Here is a 27,427-nt window from a genome sequence, read left to right on the forward strand (position 1 = left end):
GTTTCATTTTGTTTCTTAATTGTTGGATATCATTTTAGTACTAAGCCTCATTTCTTAGAATGATATTCTCACTTGTGGTTCAAAATCAACCAGTGTTTACATACATACACAAGAGATACATTTTATTCAATTAAAGCAATTTTATTAAAATTAGTATCAGCATAGTATTTGGCACACCCCTCTTAATCCAAAAATACAAGGAAAAGGTTCACATTTTTCCTCAGCCTCCCTATCACTTTCATGTTGTGTAAACTCGTGCCACACAGAGCCAGAACCAAACAATAGCCAGGTGAGGTTTTTATAGCCAGTCTTTCTATCCTTTCACTTTTCCACTTAAGAACAGAAAACAAAGGGCAGACAGGGATATACTAAGAGCTAAATATTAAACTATATTTGTAAACAAAATTTTTAAAATCTGACAACATTTCTGAGTAAATATAATTCCCTTGGTAAGGAAAAAAGATAACTTAGGCAATTTTTTGAAAAGTAATTTGATTTTTTTTTAAAGCCATGCACACCAAGATCGAACCCAAAATAAAAGTAAGGTTAGCTATTTATGAGCTCATGCACACTACTGTGGTGCAGATAAGCTGACATCTGGAGAGTGCAAAGGGAAATCTTTGATGCTTTTCAACATGGCCTGAGAGAGATGAAACAAGCCAGTGTAATTTAGAAGCCCTTGCCCTGTTGCCTGAAAATAAAATGTAAACAGTTAAAAAGCTTTTAACATTCTTTACTGTCACCTCAGTTTTCTGAAGACCTTACTTACCTATCCATCATCTGGTTTCTAAAAAAGTGAAAATTGAAAAAACTGTAAGTGTATTTAATAGCCTAGACACAGTCATGACTTGACTCCAGTTTCTTGTTAGACATTCATTTTCAGTCCTGCAAGTTTGAATCTGCCAGGACTAATGCATAGGTGTTCGTTGCCGATAGTTTTCACAGTAATTTTAGTCTGGGTCTGGCTTTGAGCAAATGATATCAGTGATAATAAGGTCAAATTTGCTTCCATTACTTTTGGCTTGTCTAGCATATAATTGGATCATATTTGGTTTCTAAAATCAGGGGATTTGTTACAGCCTTTGGACTTTTTGAAAATAAAAGGATGAGAAAAGTAAACTTGGCTGAGTGAATGGAAACTGTAGAATTTCTCCCAGTTTTAACTTCTGAAAGCATCTCCTGATCTCAGAGGTTGGAGTTGTGGAACAGAGCAGTAACTGGAGTCATGATTGGTAATTGTACTTTTAATCCAGAGGAAGCTACCTGAACAGCACATATTTGTTGTCTTCCGCTTCTTACTCTTCTAGCTTTCCATTTATTGTTCTAAGAATGTCTTTTTTTTTGTACCTGCACGCTTTTGCTTCTCTCTTGCCTCCTCAAATAATTTCTTCCTATTACCAGCTGAAAAGAACAAACATTTGTCACTATATACCTTTCTAACAAAAAGTTTGTGTGAAAGAGTGGTGTATACATCAGATATATGAATTTGTATGTGTGACTATGTATTTAAATAAAATTCCTAGAGTGTTGTAAAAATCCATTCTGCCTCTCAACTTTTAACCATTAGAGTATATCAGAGTCCCCTGAAAGTTTATTCTCTGTCTTCTAGATCATTTTTACAATAATGTTTTTACAGTAACTGACCAGGTAGCCTTCAGGACCTGAAGCCCATCTCATACTTGCCCTCCTGTCAAAGATGACTCTGTCCTGAGCTGAGTGGTTTTGAGAGAGGAAAGGCTGTTATGGATAAAAATTTTCCAACTACTTTTTGCCAGGCACAATGCTGTGCACTGCACATGTATTACTCACTTAATCCTTGTCACAACCCCTACCTGTGGGGCACCAGAGCCAGGCCCATGCTGTGGATCAGAGCGACCATAAACAAGAAAATCCAATCCATCTTCTGGCTTTCTTGAGGCAAGAGGTGGGGAAGAGGGCAGTGCAGAAATAGAGGGGAATGATTAAAGAAAAAAATTAAATCCTTCCCCTGATTCTTTTGAGTATTGTGTTAAACCTGTTTTTTCCTGCTCTGAGACTTCCCAACTGATTTCTGAAACCTCAGCTTTCACGTTGAACATCTGGGCAGGGACAATGGGGGATCTCGGTTTTCTAAGACTGAAGCAGAAAATGGCCTGATGCCCCTACCCCACTGACCTCCTGCTCTTCAGGCCTCGGTTCAAAAGCAGTCTGCTTTATTTATATCTTTTTCAGTAAAGAAAAATTTAATTGACATGCCGAAGCCTGCAATTCTCAAGCTTTTCTTTAAATGTTATCTTTAAGGAGATTTACAAAAACAAGTACCTCTGTGGCTTTCTCCCGAAAGCCAGAAGAGTTGGGAAGGCAGACTTAACGCTGAACTTTTTTACTTTTAAACTGTAAAAGATGTATCATGCTTTCTATGTATGTTTATGAGGAAGAAGCAATTGAATGATTTATTTTTTCAGTTCTGGCAAAGCATGGCCAGCTACACTGTGAGTATTCTGTAAAACATTTTTTTCTGATAAACTAACAGAAAAGGTAGAATCGACCTCCTTGCCTAAATAAATGAACATTATTGCATATTTCTTCAAATAGCTGCATTTTTGAAGAAATAGTCAATGTGCTTTGGGGGAACTACGTAGACAGCATACTGCTATGCAAACTGGAACTTTTAAAATCAGACCCAACTCTCTTTATTTATAATCTATGAAGAAACTTAGCAAAATGTGTGACACAAGTTGTCTAGAATGTTTTTAACGTAAGAATAATTAGGTGTTATTACCATCACTATACGTTCTCTCTCCACACACATATTGGCAAACATGCTTACGCACATAGACATAAATATACATATATTGATACATCCTTATAAATGAGATAAACTCAAATTAACTTTTGTTTGGGTATTCTGGACAACATCTTATGGCTTTGAATTCATATGTTACCAATAAAGACATCTTTACTGTCCTGGGGCAAAAGCTAAGAGCTGAGTTCCTTAAAAATTGCCACTAGGCCAGGTGCAGTGGCTTGTGCCTGTAATCCCAGCACTTTGGGAGGCCAGGGTGGGTGGATCACCTGCGGTCAGGAGTCGAGACAAGCCTGGCCAACGTGGCGAAACCTCTTCTCTACTAAAAATACAAAAATTAGCCAGGCATGGTGGCAGGCACCTATAATCACAGCCACTCGGGAGGCTGAGGCGGGAGAATCGCTTGAACCCTATAGGCGGAGGTTGCAGTGAGCAAACATGCCATTGCACTCTAGCCTGGGTGACAGAGCAAGACTCTGTCTCAAAAAAAAAAAAGTGCCATTAAAAGACTTTCCAAATTATAGTACCTAGAAATCCTATACTCACCTGTTCATTTAATTTTTCTTGCTTCTCCAGAGTCCCCTTTACTTGGTAAATCACGGCGAGAGTGGACCAGTCAGATGCAACAGGTGCAAGGCCTACATGTGCCCATTTATGCAGTTCATTGAAGGAGGAAGGAGATATCAGTGTGGATTTTGCAACTGTGTGAATGATGGTAAGCAGTGCCATTAAAAGCTCTTTGTGAAATTCTTTATTAAGTAAAATGTATTATACTTCTTAGTTTAGGAAAAGCATACATTCTTTTTTCTATATAGCAGTACCTTCTTTATAATTCTCTAGAAGGAAACCAACTATGACAGGCTCTATTTGGGAAATTTAAGCCCCTTTTAACCTTAGGTAACTACATGAGCCCCACATGGAAGTTGAAATGTTTCTTAGAAAACTCAAATGTAGGGGGAAAAATTTTATTTCTTAATCCCCTTCCACAAAGCCTCAGTGGGAAACAAAATAAGATTTTTACCTCTTATGATTACAGATGATAAACTTGGGAGACTTTTCCTCTTTTGTCACTTCTCAAGGTTATTCTTGAAAATGAGTTCATTGATACTTAGGAAAAGCTTAGGTATAACCAAGGGCTTTAACACTTATATAGATTTTTTTTTTCACTGTGATGTAAATGTTGTATTGTTTAAGGAGGAAAGAACGTTATTAAAAAGGGCTTTCCCATATTCATTATATTTTGTTTTATTCCACTATGAATTTACTGATTTTGAAGAAAACTGCTAAGTTGCTGAAAGTGTTTTCACATTTATAACATGTCTCTGTACTTTTAATTATTTGTTGTTAAATGAGGTACATACTGAGGCTGAGAACATTCCCATATTCATTGACTTTTTTGAACCATGTAATGATTGTTAGAGTATGAGTTTTCTTTTCTGTTTCTTATCTTTGTAGACAGGCTTCCCTGCAGGTAATTAGATCTGAAGAACATATAGTACTGTCTGCCTGTGAACGCATGGTTCTACCCATAGGTGCTGGCTACTCCCTAATGCCAACTGAGCTGGGGACAGTATTCCTCCTACATCATTGCATTCATGGCATCTTGGCTCTGTGAGCATTCTCTGGTGGGAGAGCGCTGCTTGCCTTCTTATTTCCCTGCCACCTTATCTCGCACACACACAGTCCATGGCTTTACCCAGCTTAGGGCTCCAGAGACTGACCTTGTGATTGCTTCTCATGCAGACCTTTGGTCAGTTCTTAAAACGCATCTTGCTGTGGAGTTGAATCATTGGCTTCCAGACTCATCCCAGACTATGGCCTAAGCCTCTTGGTACATCTCTCTCCTTGCATTAACTATGGTTTCCACTCAGGGCAAATTGGATATCCCATTGAGACCAGATTCTGTTAGTTCTTTACCCTTACTTCTCTTTCTAAGGAAGATGTTGTTTCCTCTCTCAACCTGGGTGAAATCTGCAACCAAATTCATGGCTATCATTCAGTCTTGGGACCTGGATTTCAGGAACACTGTAGCAATTCATTTCTCTGTGCTTTAGTTTTAGAGGAAAAATTCCTGAGAAGGGACGGAGGCTTCTCCCAAAGCATTTGGACAAAGTCCTCCAGCGAGCCCACCAGCTCCTCAGATGTCTTCACCCAAGCCCCCAGCTTTCTTAGAAAGGTGACCAAAATCATACCCACCACGAAGAGCAGCAAGGATCTTCACTTTGCTGTGACTCTTTCGCCTCCTACCCAAAGTGTCGGCTCAGGGCCTTAAAAGGCCCAGCCACTTCCAGGAAGAGAAAAACAACTCAAAATTCTTGTGTCTCAACACAGCAGATCATGTTCCCTCAGGTATCCATTCCTAGGAAGCTGCCATGTTTATTTTCCAATAGAATTATTCATACTAGGCTTAAATATGTGTCCCTACAAGGAAGCCAGACTCCCATAGATGTATGTTGACACCTGTCTTCTTTTAGGTTTAACAAAGACAGAGGTTTGTTGGAGTTAGAAAGAACCCAGCAAGCTTGCTTTAGTGGTTCCACTCTTATTTCCTAGCAAAGTGTCCAGAGATTGTCCAGTAGGGAGTATGTGTGGTCAGAGACATGCAGGAAGACAGGGGCCAAAGGGTAGTACATGATTTATGGTATGACTTGAATGTTGGCTTACAAAAGATGATAGACAATATTAAATGGTAATGAATATAAAATAAAATTTAAAGGGAAAACATTTCACATATTACGTTTCTGTGTGTAGATGTGAATGAATTGTATGTTATACTATGTGGAAACTACTGTACTATGCATTCTAAGATAGCCAAGGCAGCATCCTCCATCTCATCTAAATGTAACAAAATAGCAATTTAAGACCCTCAAAGTTTACTTACCACAGCTGAGCCTGTCAGTTTCTACTTCTGTAATCTTTTCAAGAAGTTGAATTTTCCAGATTCAGAGATCCATATGTGCATAAGAACCTTATAAAATTTACTTTAAAAGAAATGGCCATGATACAGTAACAACGTAGAACAATCAAGCCTCAGTGGGGTTTTTGTTTTTAAAAAGAACAACCTCAGAAAACAGTCTTGTTATTCTTATGTCAGTTTCACAGCTAAAAAGAAATAATGCCAAATTGTTGGCTTAAAAACAAGAAGCATTATTTGTATGGTTTTTACAAATGGTAATGTTGTTCTTTACAAAAAGTTTAAAACCAGAGCATTGGTAGTTTTTCTAAATATTTTATTGGCAGTGGTTTAGTAGCCAGCCCTATTAATCTCAAGGCAACAGGAGTTCGTTTTTACAGAGATACCAGGCCATATTTGTCCAAGTGTTCAGTATGTGACTCATAAGTGTTCCTGTGCTATTGGATGACTTCCAGATCTTTGCCAGAACTAACCTTCTTCGACATTTGAATCAAATTAAAGTTCCTTAGCTGAGATCTTAGTGGTGTAGTCTTTCCCTAATACAGTAATCCTCTCCACTCTTAAGCCCAAACATTAAAAGATTACCGTGCAAACTCCACATGGGTGAAGACATCTCTTAATTAAAGCATAATAAATATTGTAGTTCATAGTATAGTTCAGATAACGAATGTTTATTTCTGTTAGGTATATTAAAAATTCAAATAGTTAGAAAAGTCAGAATTATTTTTAAAAGAGGTAATAAAATGGGGACAATTGAATTTGGGTTGTGACAACTTAAAAACACCAATACTTTTATACTCTGTTTCTCTAGGATGGTCTAAATCATAAATGTTCTTTGTCATCAATAAATTATAGAATAAGAACCCTCCTCTTTTCCATGACATGTTTTTAAAATAGTAGGTATTTACGATATACTACATTCCAGCTTTAAAATACATTTTTCCAGATACTCCTTTCCTCTCATAATAAATTTTGAGAACTTATTAAATTGTCTGTGTTTATGAAAACAAAATATTTTCTTTCCTATTTTGTTTTTATTAGTTCCACCATTCTATTTCCAACATCTGGACCACATTGGAAGAAGACTGGATCACTATGAGAAACCAGAGTTATCTCTAGGATCTTATGAATATGTTGCCACTTTGGATTATTGCAGAGTAAGTGTTCCCAGAACTTCAAGTGTTTATACATTGATGTTAAATTCAAGTGAATAACTTTCATATGTAAAGAACTGACTCTTGATTCACAAACAAAGCATTTTGGTGGTACCATGGAGTGGTAGAAATGCCTAAGACACAGATCCCATCTCCTAGGTTGTTAACATGATTCAACTGCCAAACCATCTACTGGAGGAATTATTTTTAAAAACTGAAATGTGGTGTCAGAAATAGAAAACAATAATTTGTTATGTCCTTGCCAGACAGAATATACCTGGTTCTTAATGCAGTAGTTCCGTACAGTGCCTTTGCCTCCCTTATTTTGTAAAGAGTCTCAGAAAAACTTCCCTTCCAAGAGAAAAGCTCAACCAAAATGGTTAGTAGGACTATTGACGTGTTTCTGTACCTACCTTCACTCCTGTTGCTACCACGATGGTTTGGACTCTCAGAATCCCCCTTACTCTGTCGATCTCAGCAGGCTGAGATCCTGGCCTTTGATTTTCCTGCTCTATAATGTCACCGTGAGACATGCCCCTACACTCACTGCCTCCCATAAACCTCTATTGGTTATTTCTTTTCTAAAAAATTAAATTAAAAAAAATTTAGCTTTCTTTATAAGGCCATTAAGCATTGCCCCCCAAACTATCACCTCAGCTGTATCTTCAGTTATACAAAACTTTTCACCACATACTCTGAACTCAGCCCCTTTGACAACTCCATGCCTTTATACCAGATGTTCATTTGACCAGAGTATCTTTCCATTCTCCTGTCACATCTATACATACCCCAACTGGCAAACCCCTCCCTATTCTGTAATGCCTGGCTGAAATTTTAATTGTGTATATGCATTTGCAACTTTCTCTGTCTTTATCATGGTAATTATTTACTATAGCTTCTGTTTTTTCATGGAATTTGGTCTATATCTCTATTTTAGCATTTATCCCCATGTAATTTAAACCTTCTACATGTCTGCTGTCTTCTTAGATTCTGATATCTAGTCATCATTGTGACATTTACCACACTATCTGCCATGGGATAGGTAGTTGATCAGTGTATGTGGAATGAATAAAACAATGAATTTGCGGGTATTACTATTCCCAGGACTAACCATTTCCCTTGTCCAGTGTCACAATGACACCATTATGGGTACCTTGCAAGGCTTTAAAATTCTTCACTGATTTGAAAATCACGACTTCTTGCGTATCATTCAGATTTCAGCGCATATCTGAAGCACCATGTGTGGACCTGAAGAAACAGGGTCATTCTAACTTATTTTCTTATTTTCTCTTCTAAAAATGAGTGCCTGCTAATGCCCAATTCCCAGAAAACAGCTTCTGACCCACAGATTTCTTTCATAGACGTTTGCAAGGGGAGCAGTCATGTATTGAGTATAGATGATAATGAACATTTTTCCTAACTAGAATTTTTTTCAATTGACTGGCTCTTAAAATTTTTTCCATTAACATAACTTATTGCATTTATTTTACTGCTTTATATGATTATTTTGCAATATATTACATAGAACTAGTTGTTAAAGAAAACGTGATGCTTTTTTAGTTTAAGATGTTGCAACATCTGAACATACTTGGGGAAATTTAGGAATATTTTTGGTACAAATGCTTTATTTTAGGCAAGAAGCATGTCCTAAAATACAGTGATTTTTGGACAGTTTATTTGTTCCTAACTGCTGTTAACTGAAGGAGAATCACTGGGCAACATGCAAACATTTAATGTTTTAATTAAATGTAAGAAAGCCATTGTAACTAATGATGGAAAATTTATTCGCCAGTCTTTGCAACCGTAGTATAAATCTAACCCTGCTCTCAGTTTCTAGTTCTCTGCCAAAAAAGCAACATGATCTTGATTATATGCTTTTTTAGTAGTAACTTAGGCAGAGAGTCAAATCTGTTTCTGGGAACAAAAGTCTTAGTATCTTCAAACTCTGTTATCTGGAAATATTCCAGAAGTCTAATTGATGGGAAATCTCACCCAGCCAGGCAAGGAACCAAATAAAAATTGTGCATTTTGAAGAACTTTTTGTAAGCATAATCTTCCGTTTATTATTCCAAGTAGAGTAGAGTTCATAATAAATATGCTGTAAACATCTTCAAATTTAATTATAATTTAAAATGTAAATAAAGTATAATAATGAGTTGGCTTAGCTATTCAGACAATGAAAAGCTTATTTAATTTGTACATGTATTTTTTACACCATGCACTTGCAAAGAGGAATTACAAAATCACATTTTCCTATTCATCTTGGTTCATCTTAACGTTGATTTTAGATAGTAAAATTAACTTTATTGAACATTTACCATGTGCCAAGCTGTAGGCTAAATTCTTTCTATGTGTTGAATCATTTAGTCCTCACGGTGAACCCATGTGGTGCGTACCATCATTACTTGAGGAAACTTAGGCTTAGAGACTGCGTAAGTGCCAGCTTCAGGCCATACATCCAGAAAGTAATGGAGCCAGACTGAAAACCATATCTGTGTGATCACAGAAGCCCTATTCTCTAATCAGTACACTGTGTAAACATGAGCAAGTATTAACACAATCATCCTGGAGTTCCCTCGGAAAAAAAAGGCCTCAGCTTTGTCATATAACTGAGAGTTTATCATTAATAAGTTTATGGAATAGATCTGCATGTAAAGTGTACTTGAAATGTGAAGTCTCCATCCAAGTCAGCTTTTTTTTTTTTCTGAACAAAAATGTAGTCTCTTCACTTAATTTTAATTCACTTTGACATTACCAGATGCCTAACATGTCTAAGGTACTTCTCTGTGTGCTGTAAGGCATAACAAAATTAGCAAGATAATAAACCTGCTCTCAAGGTACTTACAATGTATAGACCTGATAAGAAATGTCTATAGTTTTCATATAAACTCAAATATGATAAATGCCGTAAGAATAGAATAATCATAGTGCCATAAGAAAACAGGATTGGGAAGGCTTCATAGAGGAAGTGACATTTGAGCTGATTAAACTATGAGCCTGGACATGGGAACTAGGACAGTGAGCAGAAACAGTTTCACAAACATATTGACAATTTACTCAGATTTCTTTAGGGGGCTAGGCATACATTGTAGATGAAGTGACGTGGACCAGGATAATTAGAGAGTATATTCCCCCTTCCCTCAAAACATATTCAAATTCAAATATTTTTTCAAACACTATGCCAAACAAAACACTTTTCCAGCCAAATTCTTGGCTTAGGCCCGCTAGTCTGTGACTTTTGGACAGGAGATATTTTGGAAATGTAAACTATTTAAATTGTTGGGAGAATGTGTATTGGGAATAATGGGAAGTAAAGCTGGGACATTGTTTTGAGACACAGTCTATCTTTTTATTTTCCCCTGGGTCCAGCATTGTATCTTTGATTGCTTAGGTTTTTATACATGTTTGTTAAATGAGTATCATGGTAAGTCTTGAATGTCAGGCCATTGAAGAACTTACGTTAATTCAGTAGGCCATGAGGACAATTAAAGGTGAAGGTGGAGTTGTTCCATTCATTCATCCATGCGTTCATTCACTCAGCCAACAGTTAATGAGCACTCTTTGTGGTGCCATGCTCTGTGCTTGGCTCTGAGGACTCAGTAAATTTCCTATTCTCAGAGAAGGAAGCATTGTGATCTGTATTGAGCATCAGACAGTTTATTCTGATAGCAGTCTGTATAATGAGAGGAGAGATTAGAGGCAAGGGAGCATTAGAAATTAATGTAGTTGTCCAACTATGAGAAAATGAGGGTAGTATGATAATTCCCCCAAAAATTAAAAATAGAATTACCGGTCAGGCACGGTGGCTCATGCCTGTAATCCCAGCACTTCAGGAGGCCAAGGCGGGCAGATCACGAGGTCGGGAGTTTGAGACCAGCCTGGCCAACTAAAATCTCTACTAAAAATAAAAAAAAAAAATTAGCTGGCATTGGTGGTGAGCACCTGTAATCCCAGCTATTTGGGATGCTGAGGCAGGAGAATCACTTGAACCCGGGAGGCGGAGGTTGCACTGAGCCGAGATCGCAGCACTGCACTCCAGCCCAGGTGACAGTGCGAGACTTCTTTAAACAACAAAAAATATTGAATTACCATATGACCTAGCAGTTTCACTTCTGTGTATATACCCAAAATAATTGAAAGCAGAGTCTCAAAAAGATATTTGCATACCCATGTTCATAGCAGTGGTATTCACAATAGCCAAAAGGAGGAAGCAACCAGGTGTCTATGGAAGAAGAATGGATAAGCAAAATGTGGTATATACGTACAATGGAATATCACTCAGCCTCAAAAAGGAAGAAAGGTCTGACCCATGCTACAACATGAATGAATGTTGAGGATGTTATACTAAGTAAAATGAGCCAGCCACAAAAAGGATAAATATGGAATGATTCTATATGAGGTATGTAGAGTAGTCAAATTCATAGAGACAGAACGTGGGATGGTCATTGCCAGGTGCTGGAGAGAGGAAACAGAGGTTGTTTAATGGTTATAGTTTCAGTTTTGCAAGCTGAAAAGCATTCTGTGATGGATGGTGGTAATGGTTGCACAGCACTGTGAGTGCACTTAATGCCACTGAACTGTACATCTGAAATGGTTAAGATGGCAATTTTTATGTTTTCTTTGCCACAATTAAAAATAATAGAAAAAGAGAGAAATTGAGGATCTAAATTTGGCTACTGGAACTAGAAGAGCCACATGGGCCTTCACACTTAACTGGTTGTGGATGCTAAGTGAGGTGGACAAGTCCATGGTGACAGTGAGATTTCAAGCCCAGGTTATTTTAGCTTATTGTGTTTTTTTAATAAGTTTCTTGTAGGAAAGACCAGTATAGTTGGAGAGATGTTGTCATAATCTCTTAAAATTTTGAGTCTAATGTGCTGGCAGAACTTTTATGTGGATGTGTGCTGTAGGTTAATTGGAATGCTGGTCTTGAGCTCAAGAGAAATCATGATGAGAGAGAATTTGAAGAGTTGCCTATATAGAGGTGCTGGTTAAAACTGAGCAAATGAACGAGATTTCTGTGATGGACATGGGTGGGAGGAGAGAAGTTGGATAAAGATGAGAAAATGAAAAACAGAAGCAACAGTTAGAGAACTGGGAGAGGAAATGATGCTTCAGTGTCCTGGCAGCTAAGAGAGCCAAAGTGGTCTGGTGTGCCTAAAGTTGCAAAGAGATAGAAGAGATCTAGGATAAGAGCTGGATTTTTATTTCAAGTCACTGTAGTTTGCAATCTGGATGGTTCATTGACCTTTAAGAGAGCAGTTTTAGTAAGGTGGCATGGAAAACCAGCATTTTATAGAGTACATACATGTTAAGCTTGGCTAGACAAAGCCAGCTGGATTGAATGGGTAGAGAAATAGATTAAGAAAGCTAATGATGAAGCCATGACAGTTATCTAGGCACAAGATGACAAGCTTTCAGATGGTTAAGAGTAGGGATGGGCCAAAACATCGTTAAAGAATCACTCTGAAAGTGAAAACAATGGGACTCAGTTATTGAAGGAAAAGGAACAGCCAAATCTAATTTCACACTTTGAAGCCTTGAGTGACGTTATTCCCATATAGAGAAATGGGAAGAGAATGTGATTTAGAGGAACAATGAATTAATTTTGAATATTTCAAAAACCAGTTATAGTGAAGCACTGCTGTAGAAATGTGCAAATTGGAGATATGGAAAATATTCCATGAGGAATTGGTAATGCTGATAGAAGAGATTAAAAGAATGGTACAGCACACTTGGGTTTGTCACAAAGAGGTTTTGGTTTAACTAATGGAAATGGTTGTTATTTTCATCCATTGTAAATCAGCATAAGTCTATGCTGTGAATTAAAGTAGGTGTGAATCAGGAATGATTTGCAATAAAAATTATTCACATAGCAGAATTCCTTCATTTCTTTGTTGGTCTGATTTTGGCAAAGGCTTGAAGTTTTCAGGATGATGATTTTTAAGTCCTATAATTTGTTTTTATTTAAAATGAAGGATTTTATTTTTAAAAGTTATCTCTAGCCTTGTAGTGGATATAGAATGAATCAGTAAGATAATTTACAGACATTGTCATCTAATTTTAAAATAATTAAAATGCAATTTTAGAAAATTTTTGTGATTTATTATAAAGTTAAAAATTAAGTTGGTCTAAATTCTTTATTCTGTATGTAGGTCACTAAAGTTGTTTGCCTGTGGCTCTCTTTTCTAAATATTTTGTAAGATACAACTGAAGGATCACTTCCTAAAAGCTGTTTGAACACCAGCCAGTAAAGGGACCAACAACTAAAAAACATGTTCATAGCAGCTGCTTTATGTCACAGTGATTATTTTAAACAGATAAAGAAAAGGCCTGACATTCTGTGTTACCACAAACATGTAAAAAACTAGGTCAGTACTTAAAAATATAGTACAGTTTTTAAAAAAGTATACAGTTATATTTTCATAAACAATTTCATATCTTTAAAATGGAAAGAGCTGATAGAAGAAGAGAGTCTAAAACAGTGACATCCAAGTTAATGAAGTTTTATTACAGTTTCAAAAACAAACACTATTATATGTATTCTTTTTTAGCATAATTTGTTAGTGTGCCAAACATATTTCGACCTGTAAGGCAGAGTGTTACAAGCAAGTCTGGCCATAATTCTGTACTTTCCCTTCAGCAACTGTAAAAGTAAAGCTTTGCAAAAGTGAACCTTCTGTGCTAGATGTCATAATGGTGTCTAATTCAATACTGACCCAGGTCATACCCTGGAAAATAAACAACTTCTTTTATCTTTTTAATAGCATCTGAAACCAGATGCTCAGATATTCTGGAAAAATGATTTAATTCCACAGATGGTATATCCTAAATATTAAATGAAACATCTGATAACTTTCAAGAGTTTCTAATGAGTATTGACATTTGATTATGCAATGTATTTACTTTGTATCTATTTATGTGATGTGTTTGCTTCCCTATAGAAGAATAAGCCTCCCAACCCACCAGCCTTTATCTTCATGATTGATGTTTCGTATAGCAACATAAAGAATGGACTTGTCAAGCTCATATGTGAAGAATTGAAGACCATGCTGGAAAAAATTCCAAAGTAAGGGAATTGTCATTCTTTTTACAACTTATACATTATTGCCTAATTAATTTATTGGCCAGAAGATAAGTGCTGAATGACCAATTGATATTTTTTGCTAATGAGGACATTGGGTAATTAGTCATAAATCAAACAGCACCATTGTTTTGAGTCCTTAGAAAGTTAGAGTGATCATTTGTACAAAGCAAAAGAAACAAACTGATAAAAAAAATGCTATGGTAAAAGACATTCAAAGTACATTATAAATTATAAGAAGAATCCCAACAGTGTGGTGGGAAAGACTTTGGATGTGTTATTCACTTTTCAAAGCATTGATTTTCCAGTGGAAACTAGTAGTTGCTGAGCATGGCAGAGTTCAAAGGGATGACAGGAAACTGAACTGTTGTCTTATGGCAGAGATGGTAGATTTTTAAGCAGTTTCCTTTTGCCCTTATGATAAGCTGTCCAACCCATTTGCAGCTTTACTGCCTCTGTGTCCTGTAACTTAACAGCCTGAGGTGCACCACATTCCTTGCCATTGCAAGAGGGCAGCAAGGAAAGGTGAAAAACTAATTCTAATAGCTAGCAGATGAACATACCTTAGACCTTAGTCAAGACTTCAGACTATGCTTTAAAAAGGCTGTTGGGTATATTACCTGCTTTAATACAAAGAAGTAAATCAAACTGATGGCAGTCTTACCATAAGAAATGTAAAGTTACACATATACACAGCCCAAAACAAATTTCAGGGGAGAAAAAACAATCAGATTTGTTTTGAAAAATAAAGGGGAAAAAATGTATCTTGGCTTGAATAAAAGCTTTTAAGAGAGGTATTTGGAAACTAGCAGGGAATAACTAGCACTATCCTTTTATTTTTCTCTCTTATTGCCTCTCCTAAAACTAATATCAAACGTGGCTATTTTAAAATTATCTTATAAAAACTAGTTGTTTAGGATGAGGAATAACATCTAGTAAGGAGATTCATGAGCACGGAGAATGCCATCCCTCATGCAAGGAAATATGAACAGGCTGGGAAATGTTGTCTGTAACCTAGTCCCTACGTATCCCACCCCCAACCTGTCTCCCTGAACATCAACAATCCTTGTTCTGGAAAAGGATGTTTTTCCGGAGGGTGGGGTGTTGGCTTCAGCCCTTAGAGCTCCATGAATCTTTGGGTGCCCATTCCTCTGTATTCTTTGCACATATGACTGGTGCTTTGGGAGATGTGAGGCTCAGACAAATGAACTCTGGACCTCCCAGGAGTACTTTTGTTTGTATCTGTGAAGCTGAAGTCATAATATTTTCGAAGATGGTTTGGAAAAGCAGTGGGGATGTTTAAAAAACACCAAGGCAATTTCAAACTAAATTCTAAAATGAAGAATGAGCTGGGAGCAAGTTGAAGATGGTGGCATAAGAAAGGCGTCTGATGCCTGCAGATGTGTTTGTGACTGTAGTTTCCCTTACCCTATTCTTAAGGAAATTTGAGAAGTATGAATTTTCTGCTGAATATGATGTATTTTATTACAGAACTTTCTCACAGGGTTGGTTTAATCTGAATTTGAACTTGACTAGCATGAAAGAAAACTACTCTAATTTCTGGAAATGGTCTTTCTCTCTTTTCCTTCTCTCAAACTGGTTCAACTTAGGCTAATCTATTACCCTAAACAGTTACTTCACCAGTCCCTTGTTCCTTATCAACGCTGGTGATATGAAGCTAACAGCCTGTTGATATAAGTTATGAAATCACACTCTTTCCTTTGGTGTCATTATAACTTTATGTCCCATTGGAGCACAAGTGTGTGACTTTGGCAAAAGATAGGAGGAAAAAATAAAAGGATACTGTTGGTTATTCTCTGCCACTATTCCGATCTCTCTTTTAAAAGATTTTATTCAAGCCAATTACCTTTTTCTCCTTTATCTTTTAAAACAAATCTGGTTGTTTCTTCTCCCCTGAAATTTATTTTGTGCTGTGCATATGTGTAACTTTATTTTTTTGTAAGATTGTCATCAATTTGATCTACTTGCCAAACAGCTTTTTAAAAAGCACAGTCTGAAGTCTTGATTAACATCTTAGGGTGTGTTAATCTCTTAGCTGATCTTTTGAAAAAGGAAGGCCTCATTCTTTACTATTTAACTTTGAATTTATACCTTTGGCCTCTCAAGGTCACCAGACTTTTCTGACTTCTCTGGAACAGGAAAGAAAAGTTTTGAAATGTTTCATCTGTTATTCAGATCAAGCTCTTTAGTTATTTTGCCTTTTTTTTTTTTGTCTGTTTGTTTTTAATGCTGCTGTAACTAAAATGTTCCAAATGCTTGATCTTAAAATTTTCTGGTTCATCTAGTTACTAATGTCATCAGTATTGCTCTGTCAGGTTCATTCCATTAAAATGATGATGGGGCAAGCATTGAGAGAAGTAATCATTGAAAAAAAGAACATCAACGTATTAATCTTTATGAAATCTCTTATATAACTTCACAAAACTTGTCTAGAATTAATAGGAAGGAGAGGCTGAAAATTAGTTTTCTTTTGGATATGATTTAATAAGGCAGTTATACCATTGAAGAAAATTTTAGGACAGTTCTGTTTCTCAAACAAATAAAAAAAAAAAGTTCCCATGGAGACCAGTGCTAATATTTTGCAATAATGTAGGATGTTCTGATTAGATGCTTTTAGAAAATGTTAATTTAGATCTTAAGTGAACCCTGTGAATCCCAGGATACTCCTTTCCTGTCACTTGAAAATGTCCAAATCCAATGGGAAATAGTAATCTAGATTTTCCTCTGTAGATTTTCTTTTGTGTCTTTTGCCTTAGTTATTTCTAAATTAACTATTAAAAGAGAATAAAAGCCCTTTGTGATTTGCTGGGATATTTTTCACTTAATGTCATAAAAAGTTTTACTGGGAAATGAGAGCTTAACTAGTGGTGTGCTGGTAAGCTCTCAAAAAAATAAAGCCTTAATTTGTAGTGTTAGCTCAATCCATGGTGTCAGTGCTTCTAGCCAGGCTGGTTCTAAACTATCAGGGTGACATCACTAAACTGGAGTTGGGAAGAAATGTATACTATTGGGTTATCAGTTGGGGCTCTAACTTGACATCCCAAATCCAGTTTTTCACCATCATGATAATCATCCTCAATAAAATATCGAATTCCCCACATTGTACTCGATCCGCAGGGAACAGATAACGTAAGCTTTGGGTCCTGCCTTTTATTAGCATGTAGTTAAGGACTTGTAACTAAAAGGTACCTTATGCTAAGAGCCCAATGAGAATGATTTATAAGTGTTTAGAAGAGGAAATTACTTCTAATTGGTAGCATCAGGGAGATTTCACAGAGGAGGAAGAATTTGCACTTGGTTTTGAAGAGTAAGATTCAAATGAATCGGGTGGGGGTTGGGGTGAGTATGGATGCAGTATAGCATAGTGGTTAGTTGCATAAAGTTGCACCATTTAGGATAATTGAGGTGTGTGTGAGTGTCTGTGTATGTGTAGTTAGAAAGAATAGGGATTCTCATTTCTGAAAGCTTTGCAAGTGTTCAGAATATAAACAGTTTCCAAGTGCTTTTGGAAGGGATTATGAGAATCTATTTAAACTGCCCAGTGAAGAACAAATACCCTCAGTTAGTGAAGGAAGTAGAGAAGAAAACACAGTTCAGAGTCAGTACCTTATCAGCCTGTACTCTGTTGACATATCAAAGAAATTGGTAAGTCTGCAGCAGAATCAGCAATTTGAACTTGAGATACTTCCATCTAGATACTTCCATTTTCCTCTCCCTTGTACTCAAGTAACTCTTTAGGCCATATGCAAAATTTAGAAGCTGGGCAAACCAGGTTCCTTTTCAAAAAAGTTGTCCTTTAATCAAAATAAGTTATGCTGAAATCTAATGGTCAAAGAAAGTGGCATGTATGTTTTGTGTCTTTCCCTTAACCATTGAGCACTATGTAATATTCTCCATTAAAAATTAGTAAGAGCATCAATAGTATCTACGTGTTTTCTTTTAGAGGAGAGAAAAATAGACTGTACGATGCACTCAACAAACATGGAACTAAAGTTTAGACCATGAAATTCTGAAGGTACTTACTATAGACTATAGACTGGAATGAGAACATTCATGCCTTTATACTTACAGGAATACTAAGGCCTCATTTTGGAATTCCTTTAAAAAAAAAATCTACTTTTTGTTACAGTTTTGGAGCTTTGGAGCTTTTTAGTGCTTTGCCATGACCATCATAAATGGTCACCTAATAACAATTACACTGTCATTTTATAAATGTAACATTTTATATATTTATACTACGTGTTTATAAGGTATATAGTTCCCCAAATCTAGCCTGTTTTCTGTTGAGATTATCTGATATATAAGAAAAGAATCAGAGAAGAGGAGCAAGTGTTTTCTCAATAAAAGCAGCTGTCCTGTTAGTAATATGAGTGTGGCTTCCTCATCCCTTGCTTCAAATATTCCATTTGTTCTTCTGACCTTCTGGTGACTTTTGAGAGAGCCTTGTTTATAAGGAATGTAATAAGCCTAGCTTATTCATGAAAAAAGCATTATTGTTTTCTATAGACTGAAAATAAATATGTTACAGAAATATGAACAAGTATTTACTTGATTTTTACCTAGAATTTTGAGGATTTTTTTCCTTATCAGTTTGTTTATTTTTGTAGTAACTCCTATCCCCCATTGCCGTGACTAGTATTGTTTACACTTGGTAACAGAAAGTAAGACAAAAACTTTAAACATGTTTTTATGTATTTTATAGAAGACACACTTACTGAATTTCAGATAGAAACCTCCTTTTCATCTAAATTTATAAAGCATCTCAAACACATTTTGCTTTTTTTTTTCCTTACAGGGAAGAGCAAGAAGAGACGTCTGCAATTCGAGTGGGTTTTATCACGTATAACAAAGTTCTCCATTTCTTTAATGTGAAGAGTAATCTGGCCCAGCCTCAGATGATGGTGGTGACTGATGTTGGAGAAGTCTTTGTTCCTTTGTTGGATGGTTTCCTTGTCAACTATCAAGAATCCCAATCTGTGATTCATAAGTAAATATCAAGTGTTTTATAATTTAAAAGTAAATCAGGTGTCTGTCTTTAATTGCACTGTGTTTTGATTCAATCATACATTGTTTTATCATTAGCAAGGGGGTTTCAAGACATGGATTATAAAACTCTATCATTTATGTTAAGTCTGTCTTTTTAAAATATAGACCAGTATCTAAGAGAAAGAATTTTTAAAATACTCATATTCAGACCTATCGGTTCTTCCTCTTTTTCTGGAAAGGTATCTCAAGGCAGCTATTTCCTATATATGGATGAATGTATTCAGTGATGATGGTAATAACTGAAGATGTAGCCACTGTTCCAATAATTTATGGTCTAAGAGATCAGTAATGCAGTGAATAGAAAAAATATCTACAAAGAATGATTTTGTAAATGTTCCATTCAAATCATAGATTTTGGTGCCAAGCCACACTAAGATATCATTTCCTAAGGAAAAATTACCTATAGGTGTTGGTGTCAAATAAATACCATATGTGTTTAGGCTTGAAATGTCAGTGATTTATTGCTTGAAGTTTATTAAAATATGCTAAACATTTCAAACCTTTTGCTTACTCATGTCTTATAGTTTGTTGGACCAGATTCCAGACATGTTTGCAGACTCTAATGAAAATGAGACTGTCTTTGCTCCTGTCATCCAGGCTGGCATGGAAGCACTAAAGGTGAGAAGAAGCCACTTCTAATTGCTAGTAAATAAATTTTAAAAACAGAGAGACAAAAAGAAAGTTTCATTTATGAAAGAAAATACAGTCTTCATTAAAACATGTGGGTCACTAGAGGCTATTCCAAACTTCCACTCAAATCTCAGGAGGAAATGGCCAAAACCACAGATTGCTCCCAGTGTGTCCATTCCAGCACTGTTAGCATCTGAGCAACTCATTTTGCCAGGATTTCCAGTTTAGCTCCTCCCTCTGGCTTTTATATGAACTTTATATGGTCTATTTTAAAATTAGTCCAACAATATCAGAACTACCAGATTCCCATATCACCCTCCCCAGCCATGGGATTTTCAAACATGCCAGGCCAAGGCCTTGTGACAGTCGGTGACAGAGATGTGAATGCTGATTGCCAGAAGTAGATGAGAGGTTGGCCATGTCTCCAGTTGGGAAGCTGAGTCCAAAATGACTCTGATCATTCTCATAGTAATGAAGACAGTAAATTGAAGAAGCCATAATGATTAAAAAGCACTCACTCTCACGCCTGTAATCCCAGCACTTTGGGAGGCCGAGGCAGGTGGACCACCTGAGGTTGGGAGTTTGAGACCAGCCTCACCAACATAGAGAAACCCCATCTCTACTAAAAATACAAAATTAGCCATGCATGGTGGCACGTACCTGTAATCCCAGCTACTTAGGAGGCTGAGGTGGGAGAATCACTTGAACCCGGGAGGCAGAGGTTGTGGCGAGCCGAGATCGTGCCACTGCACTCCAGCCTGGGCAACAAGAGCGAAACTACATCTCAAAAAAAAAAAAAGCCCTCACTCTAAATCATCATTATTACCTTAACACAAGAGTTAAACCACTTTGGCCCTGACAGCTAGTTTCTAAAATTAATTTTAAAATGTTGTTATTAAAGTTAAATTAACTTTTAACATAAAATGCTTAGTAATAATAACAAAAACAGCAACAACTGTATTACAGAACTGAGTTTATGAAACACTTCCCACATAATTTTATATCTAAATGTATAACTTGATTCTAAGACAGTGATTCTTGCTTGGATTTTTTTAATCTGCAAGAGTATTCATTTATGGGATCAAAGACTATTGTGGATATCACTCAGAAAGTCTCAGAATATATGTTAATTTAACATAAAATTAATAACAAATATTATAAAGCAACTTGAAGATATTAGGGCTCACCTAACAGAAGCAAACAAATAATAATTGGTTGGTCTTCAGAAAGAAAGGAATTTGTTTTATTCCACGTTACTACAAACAAATATCTTCTATTTCAGTTTGAAAGGGTTGTTTTTGTTTTTCTCTCCTCCAGTAAGGTATCTAGAAATCCATATGTAAATGTTCCTGTACACAGTAAGTCATACATCACCCTACAAGTCTTTCTACTCTAAGAAGTTAGGACTGGGAATAATATTACATTCATGGATTTGTGTGTGAAAGGAAGGATGAGTAGATATTCATTAGCTAATATTTCACCAATTAAGAGAGCATAGTAGAGTTGTACAGCCAAGGTTCCAGAGGATCTGAGCATAGAGTTCCAGCTCAACCCCATATTTCATTTCTAAAAGGGAGCAATGCTATCTTACAACAATGGTTTCCACATTGGCAGTCCACAAGAGGTCTAGAGACTGCTTGGCAGCTTGGAAAGAAAAAATATATAAAGCAAATTGTGTACATGCATTCTATGTATCTGAAATTTGATACTAATTATGATGCATTATGAAAATCACTGTGTTCTTAATAGCCATGTTCTCCAAGGTTGCTCATGCAGTACAATGACTGCAGCAATCAGTATAGTCAGCCATCAGCCAGTTTACTAGAGTCCAGCTCATTTCAGCTGATGTGATGTATCTTCATATCTTTTGCATCTTATTTTTTGTTATATTTGCAATTTTATTGTTACAGTAATGCATATTTTTACCTTGACGTTTAAAAATGAGAAGAAACTAATATCTAAATATATAACAACTCAGGATAACTTCATAAATACAAACTTAATGAGTAGCATAATAGTGTTCTTACAAAGTAGAATGAACTATCTTTATAAAAGATAAATAACTCTTTATAAATAGATAAGGAACCATCTTTACAAAGTGACACTGTTGGATGTAATGTCAATGGCAGTTACTACTGTCCCTGCTGGCAAAGTAAACATTGTTCTCCCCAATGCCAGTTTCATGCAGAGGCTGCGTGATGCTCCACTGCTGTCCCTGCCCCTAGGCTGCTTACAGTGTGCTGGAAGAGATGTAACTCTGTAATACAAAACATAATGTTCGTTGGTTATATTTTTTTAAATGGGGATGGGAGAAGGGCAGAGAGTCCTGGAAAGCCCAGGACTGTGGCTGGTCAGCCAGATAACTCAGGATATTCTGCCCAGAAGACCAGAGATGAGAGTCTAATCCCCTGTGCACAGGGAGTAGAAATGGAAAGAACATAAAGTGAAAGCTTTCTTATTGTGTATTCAAGTGAAAACATTTCAGAACAGTACTCCCCTATTTGAATTATAGCTTTATTTTCTATCAGCTAGATGCCAGGTAAAATCTATATATAATCAGTAGTAGTAAACTTCTTGAAGCAAACAGAGTAGACAAAAACTAACCAAAAATTGTGCTAATTTGTCATGAAGATAAACAGCAACTGTTTGGAAAGTTCTTATGCGTCCTTTTGAAAAGTCCTTGAAATATCCAGCTAAAGGCTTCAGTGCACTCTTTTCTGTTGTAAATGCTTCCATGTCCACAGCATCTTGTACTCATAGCACTTTTTTCCCCACATAGTCTTTCAAAATCTGCATTTATTTCAAAATCTGACCTTCATAACTCAACTATACATGAATTGCTGGCATTGTCTTTTAACTTGGCCAAAGAACAGTTTTCTGAGTTAGCTATTATTTCCACCATAAAATTGGGGGTAAGATTTGGCAAAAAAAAAAAAAAGAAGAAAAAAAATTTGGAAGAAAATGACCTTTAGTGGTTATGCTTAAAATACATGATAAATTGGGGGAAATTTATCTGTAAATTATCCATAATACGTACCTAAGTGTGATTGCAGGGGAATGCATCACAAACAATGCTCTTTGCACAAAGGTTTATGGAGCACCATAGAATGGAAGGTGAAGGTCCTTCCTTTTCAGGGAGCCCTTGATCTACCAGAGAAGACAGTAGGATACTTAAAGTTGTGATACAAATGTCATTAATTCTAGGATAGTCTTTTCTATAAAAAAAAAAGCAGATAGAGATAATAAGTTCTGTCGAGGGTGTTAATAACTTGTCTCTCAGAGGAAAGGGTGTCAGAGCTGAATTTCAGACTGAGTTCTCCAAGCCAGCCTCTCTCAACCTCTTTTCTGCCATGTTAAGAATGATATATGGCATTCATTAATTCTGTATGACTCGCTCCTGTAGGCAGAGTCAGGCTTTGGTGAAAACATAAATTTTTGTAGGGAATAAAACATTTAATACATAGGAGCTTTATCTTTTATTAATTTGCTACTTATAAAAGACTATATAATTGTGTGTTTATGAAATTATGGATCTAGAATTAACCATTTTATAAGGAAAAAATAAATATGACTTTTTTTAAACAATATAGACCTTTTTTCCTAGTGGGCCTTGATTTTTTTTTTCCCTCAGAGTTTTACTATAGGTAATTTTCTTTTGTTTTTTGAGATGGAGTCTCATTCTGTCACCCAGGCTGGAGTGCAGTGACATGATCTCGGCTCACCGCAACCTCCACCTCCTAGGTTCAAGTGATTCTCCTGCCTCACCCTCCTAAGTAGCTGGGACTATAGACATGTGCCACCATGCCTGGCTAATTTTTTGTATTTTTAGTAGAGACGGGGTTTCACCGTGTTAGGCAGGATGGTCTCGATCTCCTGACCTTGTGATCTGCCAGCCTGGGCCTCCCAAAGTGCTGGGATTACAGGCATGAGCCATCACGCCCGGCCTACTATAGGTAATGTTAACAAGACAAGTATGTTTAATTATGATTAATACTGTGTACTGGATGATGGAATTCTCCCAACAATATTTTGTGTAGTTTAATGTATTGCCTATGTCATGGGATAACTGAGAATTAGAGAAGTTAAATAATTTGTCCAATGTCATTCGGATAATAAAATGGCTGATTCTGATCATGGCAGGTGGGACCCATGTTCTTTACTGCTATAGTATAAAATGGCAATATTAATATAAGTAAAGAATATCTAAATGAATAGAATTTTTGACAGTGAATGCCTTAGGGAAATTGGGTAGGCCAGGCAAGAAAAGTTGAGAAGGTAGACTTTTTTTTAAAGCTTTATACCCTCTTTGATATTTGAATTTTTTTAAAAGTATTTTTATAATAATAAAAGCTACAGGCTTGGGCGTGGTGGCTTACACCTGTAATCCTAGCACTTTGGGAGGCCAAGGTGGGCGGATCACCTGAGGTTGGGAGTTCGAGACCAGCCTGACCAACATGGAGAAGCCCCATCTCTACTAAAAATACAAAATTAGCCGGGCGTGGTGGCGCATGTCTGTAATCCCAGTTACTTGGGAGGCTGAGGCAGAAGAATCGCTTGAACCCAGGAGGCAGAGGTTGTGGTGAGCCGAGATCGCACCATTGCACTCCAGCCTGGGGCAACAAGAGCGAAACTTCATCTCAAAAAAAAAAAAAAGCTACAGAAATGATAAATTCACAGTCATAGAATTTCAGAGTTTTCAACATGCTTAACATTTTATAATCAATATTATTGTGAATTTTACTCTGATTTGGTCATTGGAGCTCATGTGTCTTTACTGGCCAAAACCTTGCTAGTCTCTTTCTCCTATGCAGTGTACATATACCTGTAGATTCGTACATGTGCTTCTTCATTTATCCTTGTGTTCTTATTAATGCTACATCTATCAATAATTTTCGGTGGAAGACATATGCAACAATAAGATCACAGCACACAAATTTTTTCTCACTCACTGAGAGAGACATTGGGACAGGACTGACCTTGAATTCTCTCTCTTTGTTTTTAAGAGAGCTATTCACAAACCTAAGTACCTTATTATTAGTAGCATTTACTGCACATCTTGCAACTGAGCCAGGCATACTGTGCCTTTGCAAATAACAGCTGCAGGCAGATAGCTGGAGAAATGGATTCCAGGCCAAGGGAACAGAATGTGCACAGATATGGAGGTGTGTAAAACATGTGGTGTATCCCAGGAAAGCAAGAAGCTTGTGTGGCGAAAACTTCCAGTGCAAGCAGATGTCAGGGGTAAGGACATGTTGGAAATAAGACTGGAAAGATAGATTCAGACTCAACTTCAAAGGGCCTTTAAAGCTATCATTTACTGTTTGTGTGACCTGGGGCAAATTGGATGAGTCTCAGTTTTCCTATTCTTTTTTTTTTTTTTGAGACGGAGTCTCACTCTTTCACCCAGGCTGGAGTGCAGTGGCGCGATCTCGGCTCACTGCAAGCTCCGCCTCCTGGGTTCACGCCATTCTCCTGCCTCAGCCTCTCCGAGTAGCTGGGACTACAGGCGCCCGCCACCACGCCCAGCTAATTTTTTGTATTTTTAGTAGGGACGGGGTTTCACCGTGGTCTCGATCTCCTGACCTCGTGATCCGCCCGCAAACAATAGTACCTGCTGAACAAGGTTGTGTTAAAGAAAATACATGTAAAGAGCCTGGCACAGAGCTGCATGCAATAAATGTTGGTAGCAGCTCATCTCGCTGTTTCTCACCCTTCCTGCTCCCACCCAGATAAAGGACTGTGGACGTTATCCTGTACTAGAAAGCCTTCGGGATGTCTTCCCTCCCTCGCTCCCTCCCCTCCCCTCCCCCCTCCCTCCCTCCTTCCTTCCTTCCTTCTTTCCTCCTTTCCTTCCTTTGTTTGAGACAGGATCTTGCTGTCACCTAGGCTGGAGTGCAGTGGCATGATCGTAGCTCACTGCAGCCTCAAACTGCTAGGTTTAAGCAATCCTCTCACCTCAGCCTCCTGAGTAGCTGAGACTACAAGCATGCACCACCATGCTCAGCTAATCTTTTTATTTTTGTAGAGACAAGAGTCTCACCATGTTGCCTGGGCTGGTCTCAAACTCCTGGGTTCAAGCAGTCCTCCTGCATTGGCCTCCCAAGGTGCTGGGATTACAGGCGTGAGCTACTGTGCTCAGCTCTTCAGGATTTGTAAGGATAAAAGCCACATACCTGATCAGAGCTATTGTCTTCACTTCAGAGGCAGTGCTCTGGAGCAGTGTGCATATGGCTTGGAAAAAGGCAGGGGTTGGAAGGACAATATATTGAATCATACTTAATTCCAGGAAATTTTGCTTAGTAGGTTACTTCTTAGCTCCTTAAATAAAATTTTAAATCTTGATTCTTAATGCTGACTTGACTGTCATGGAGCTTTGACTCTTCTTTTTGTTGCTTTCCAGAGACTACAGATACATAATCTTGATCCCACACTTTTCCTTTTGGCATCATGCCTCATAGCTGGTTCCTGTTGTCTACTGTTGCCACACCACCACTACATTCTTATGCATTCTTCCTCAAAATACCACTGTAGCTTTAATCCATGTTTACTGAAGATTTGAAATAAGAGCTGCTCTTGCATCATCATCCTGGGAATTCTACCATCTACTTTACATTATGGGATTTACCTGGTTGTGAAAGACTATACTGTAGGCTAAATAAGAAAGTATTTCATCGTAACACATCATTTTAATAGTTTTTTTAAAGCGTCACAATACACAGACCTATCTTTAAATGTTGGCTCTCTTTCATTTACAAATTTTATGACTTTTGGCTTGTCCTCTCTCAGCCTCAGTTTTCTAATCTGTAAAATAGAATAGTACCTGCCCAAGGACACAAAGGTTATTATGAGGATTAAATTAAATGAATATAGTGCTTAGCTCATAGAAAGAACTTATATTTTATTTTCTGATTCTCTTAAAATGTTCCTACTCAAGGCATTTTCTGTGGGTTTTTGGGGGTTTTTTTTTAGGCAGCAGACTGTCCTGGGAAGCTGTTCATCTTCCATTCTTCCTTGCCAACTGCTGAAGCACCAGGGAAGCTCAAAAACAGAGATGACAAAAAACTGGTTAATACAGACAAAGAGAAGGTACTTTGTAACTCTTTGAGTATCCATATGTCAATTATTAAGAGGAGTTAAAGAGGCAGTGGGTTCTTCATGTAAGAAAAAAGGGGAGAAACTAAATCTCATAAATTAAGTCCAGAGCACTGCATATTACAGGAATATTTTGGATTACAGACAACTTAAAATATTTTATATTCCTAGAAAAACTGATGTCTGAAATATGTAAATTAAAATAAGGCCCCAGGCTGGGCGCGGTGGCTCATGCCTGTAATCCCAGCACTTTGGGAGGCCAAGGTAGGTGGATTACGAGGTCAGGAGTTCGAGACCATCCTGGCCAATATGGTGAAACCCCGTCGCTACTAAAAATACAAAAATTAGCCAGGAGTGGTGGCGAGTGCCTATAATCCCAGCTACTCGGGAGGCAGAGGCAGGGGAATCCCTTGAACCCGGGAAGTGGAGGTTGCAGTGAGCCAAGATCGTGCCACTGCACTTCCAGCCTGGGTGACAGAGCGAGACTCCATCTAAAAAAATAAAGGGTCCCAAACTTTTTCATGGATAATCAGCACAAGAGAGACTGAATGATAAGACTATTATAGAAATGGAGGAAGTGGGGAAAACAGCAGATTGAAGATAAAGGGTAGAGGGAGAATGTAGACTACCATCTTCCCTTGGAGGCAGAGGCCTGAGGCATGAAGCACAGGTGTGGGGTTCTCAAAATATGCCTTCACCTA

At 37.2% G+C, this 27,427-nt stretch overlaps 1 protein-coding gene across 3 annotated transcripts in view; it reads left to right on the forward strand.

Moving 5' to 3' along the window:
* Positions 1–27,427, forward strand: part of SEC24D (SEC24 homolog D, COPII coat complex component) — a 113,009-nt gene that overhangs the window by 63,198 nt on the left and 22,384 nt on the right. For all 3 annotated transcript variants that reach the window (XM_012507799.2, XM_003271311.4, XM_030815753.1), the window contains 6 exons: positions 3,362–3,500; positions 6,741–6,856; positions 13,798–13,922; positions 18,754–18,945; positions 19,529–19,622; positions 26,604–26,720. In XM_012507799.2, coding sequence (XP_012363253.1) covers positions 3,362–3,500; positions 6,741–6,856; positions 13,798–13,922; positions 18,754–18,945; positions 19,529–19,622; positions 26,604–26,720 — 783 coding nt within the window. The remainder of the gene's footprint in view (positions 1–3,361; positions 3,501–6,740; positions 6,857–13,797; positions 13,923–18,753; positions 18,946–19,528; positions 19,623–26,603; positions 26,721–27,427) is intronic.

Source organism: Nomascus leucogenys, chromosome 7b, assembly GCF_006542625.1.
Source record: "Nomascus leucogenys isolate Asia chromosome 7b, Asia_NLE_v1, whole genome shotgun sequence".
Classification (NCBI taxonomy): Eukaryota; Metazoa; Chordata; class Mammalia; order Primates; family Hylobatidae; genus Nomascus; species Nomascus leucogenys.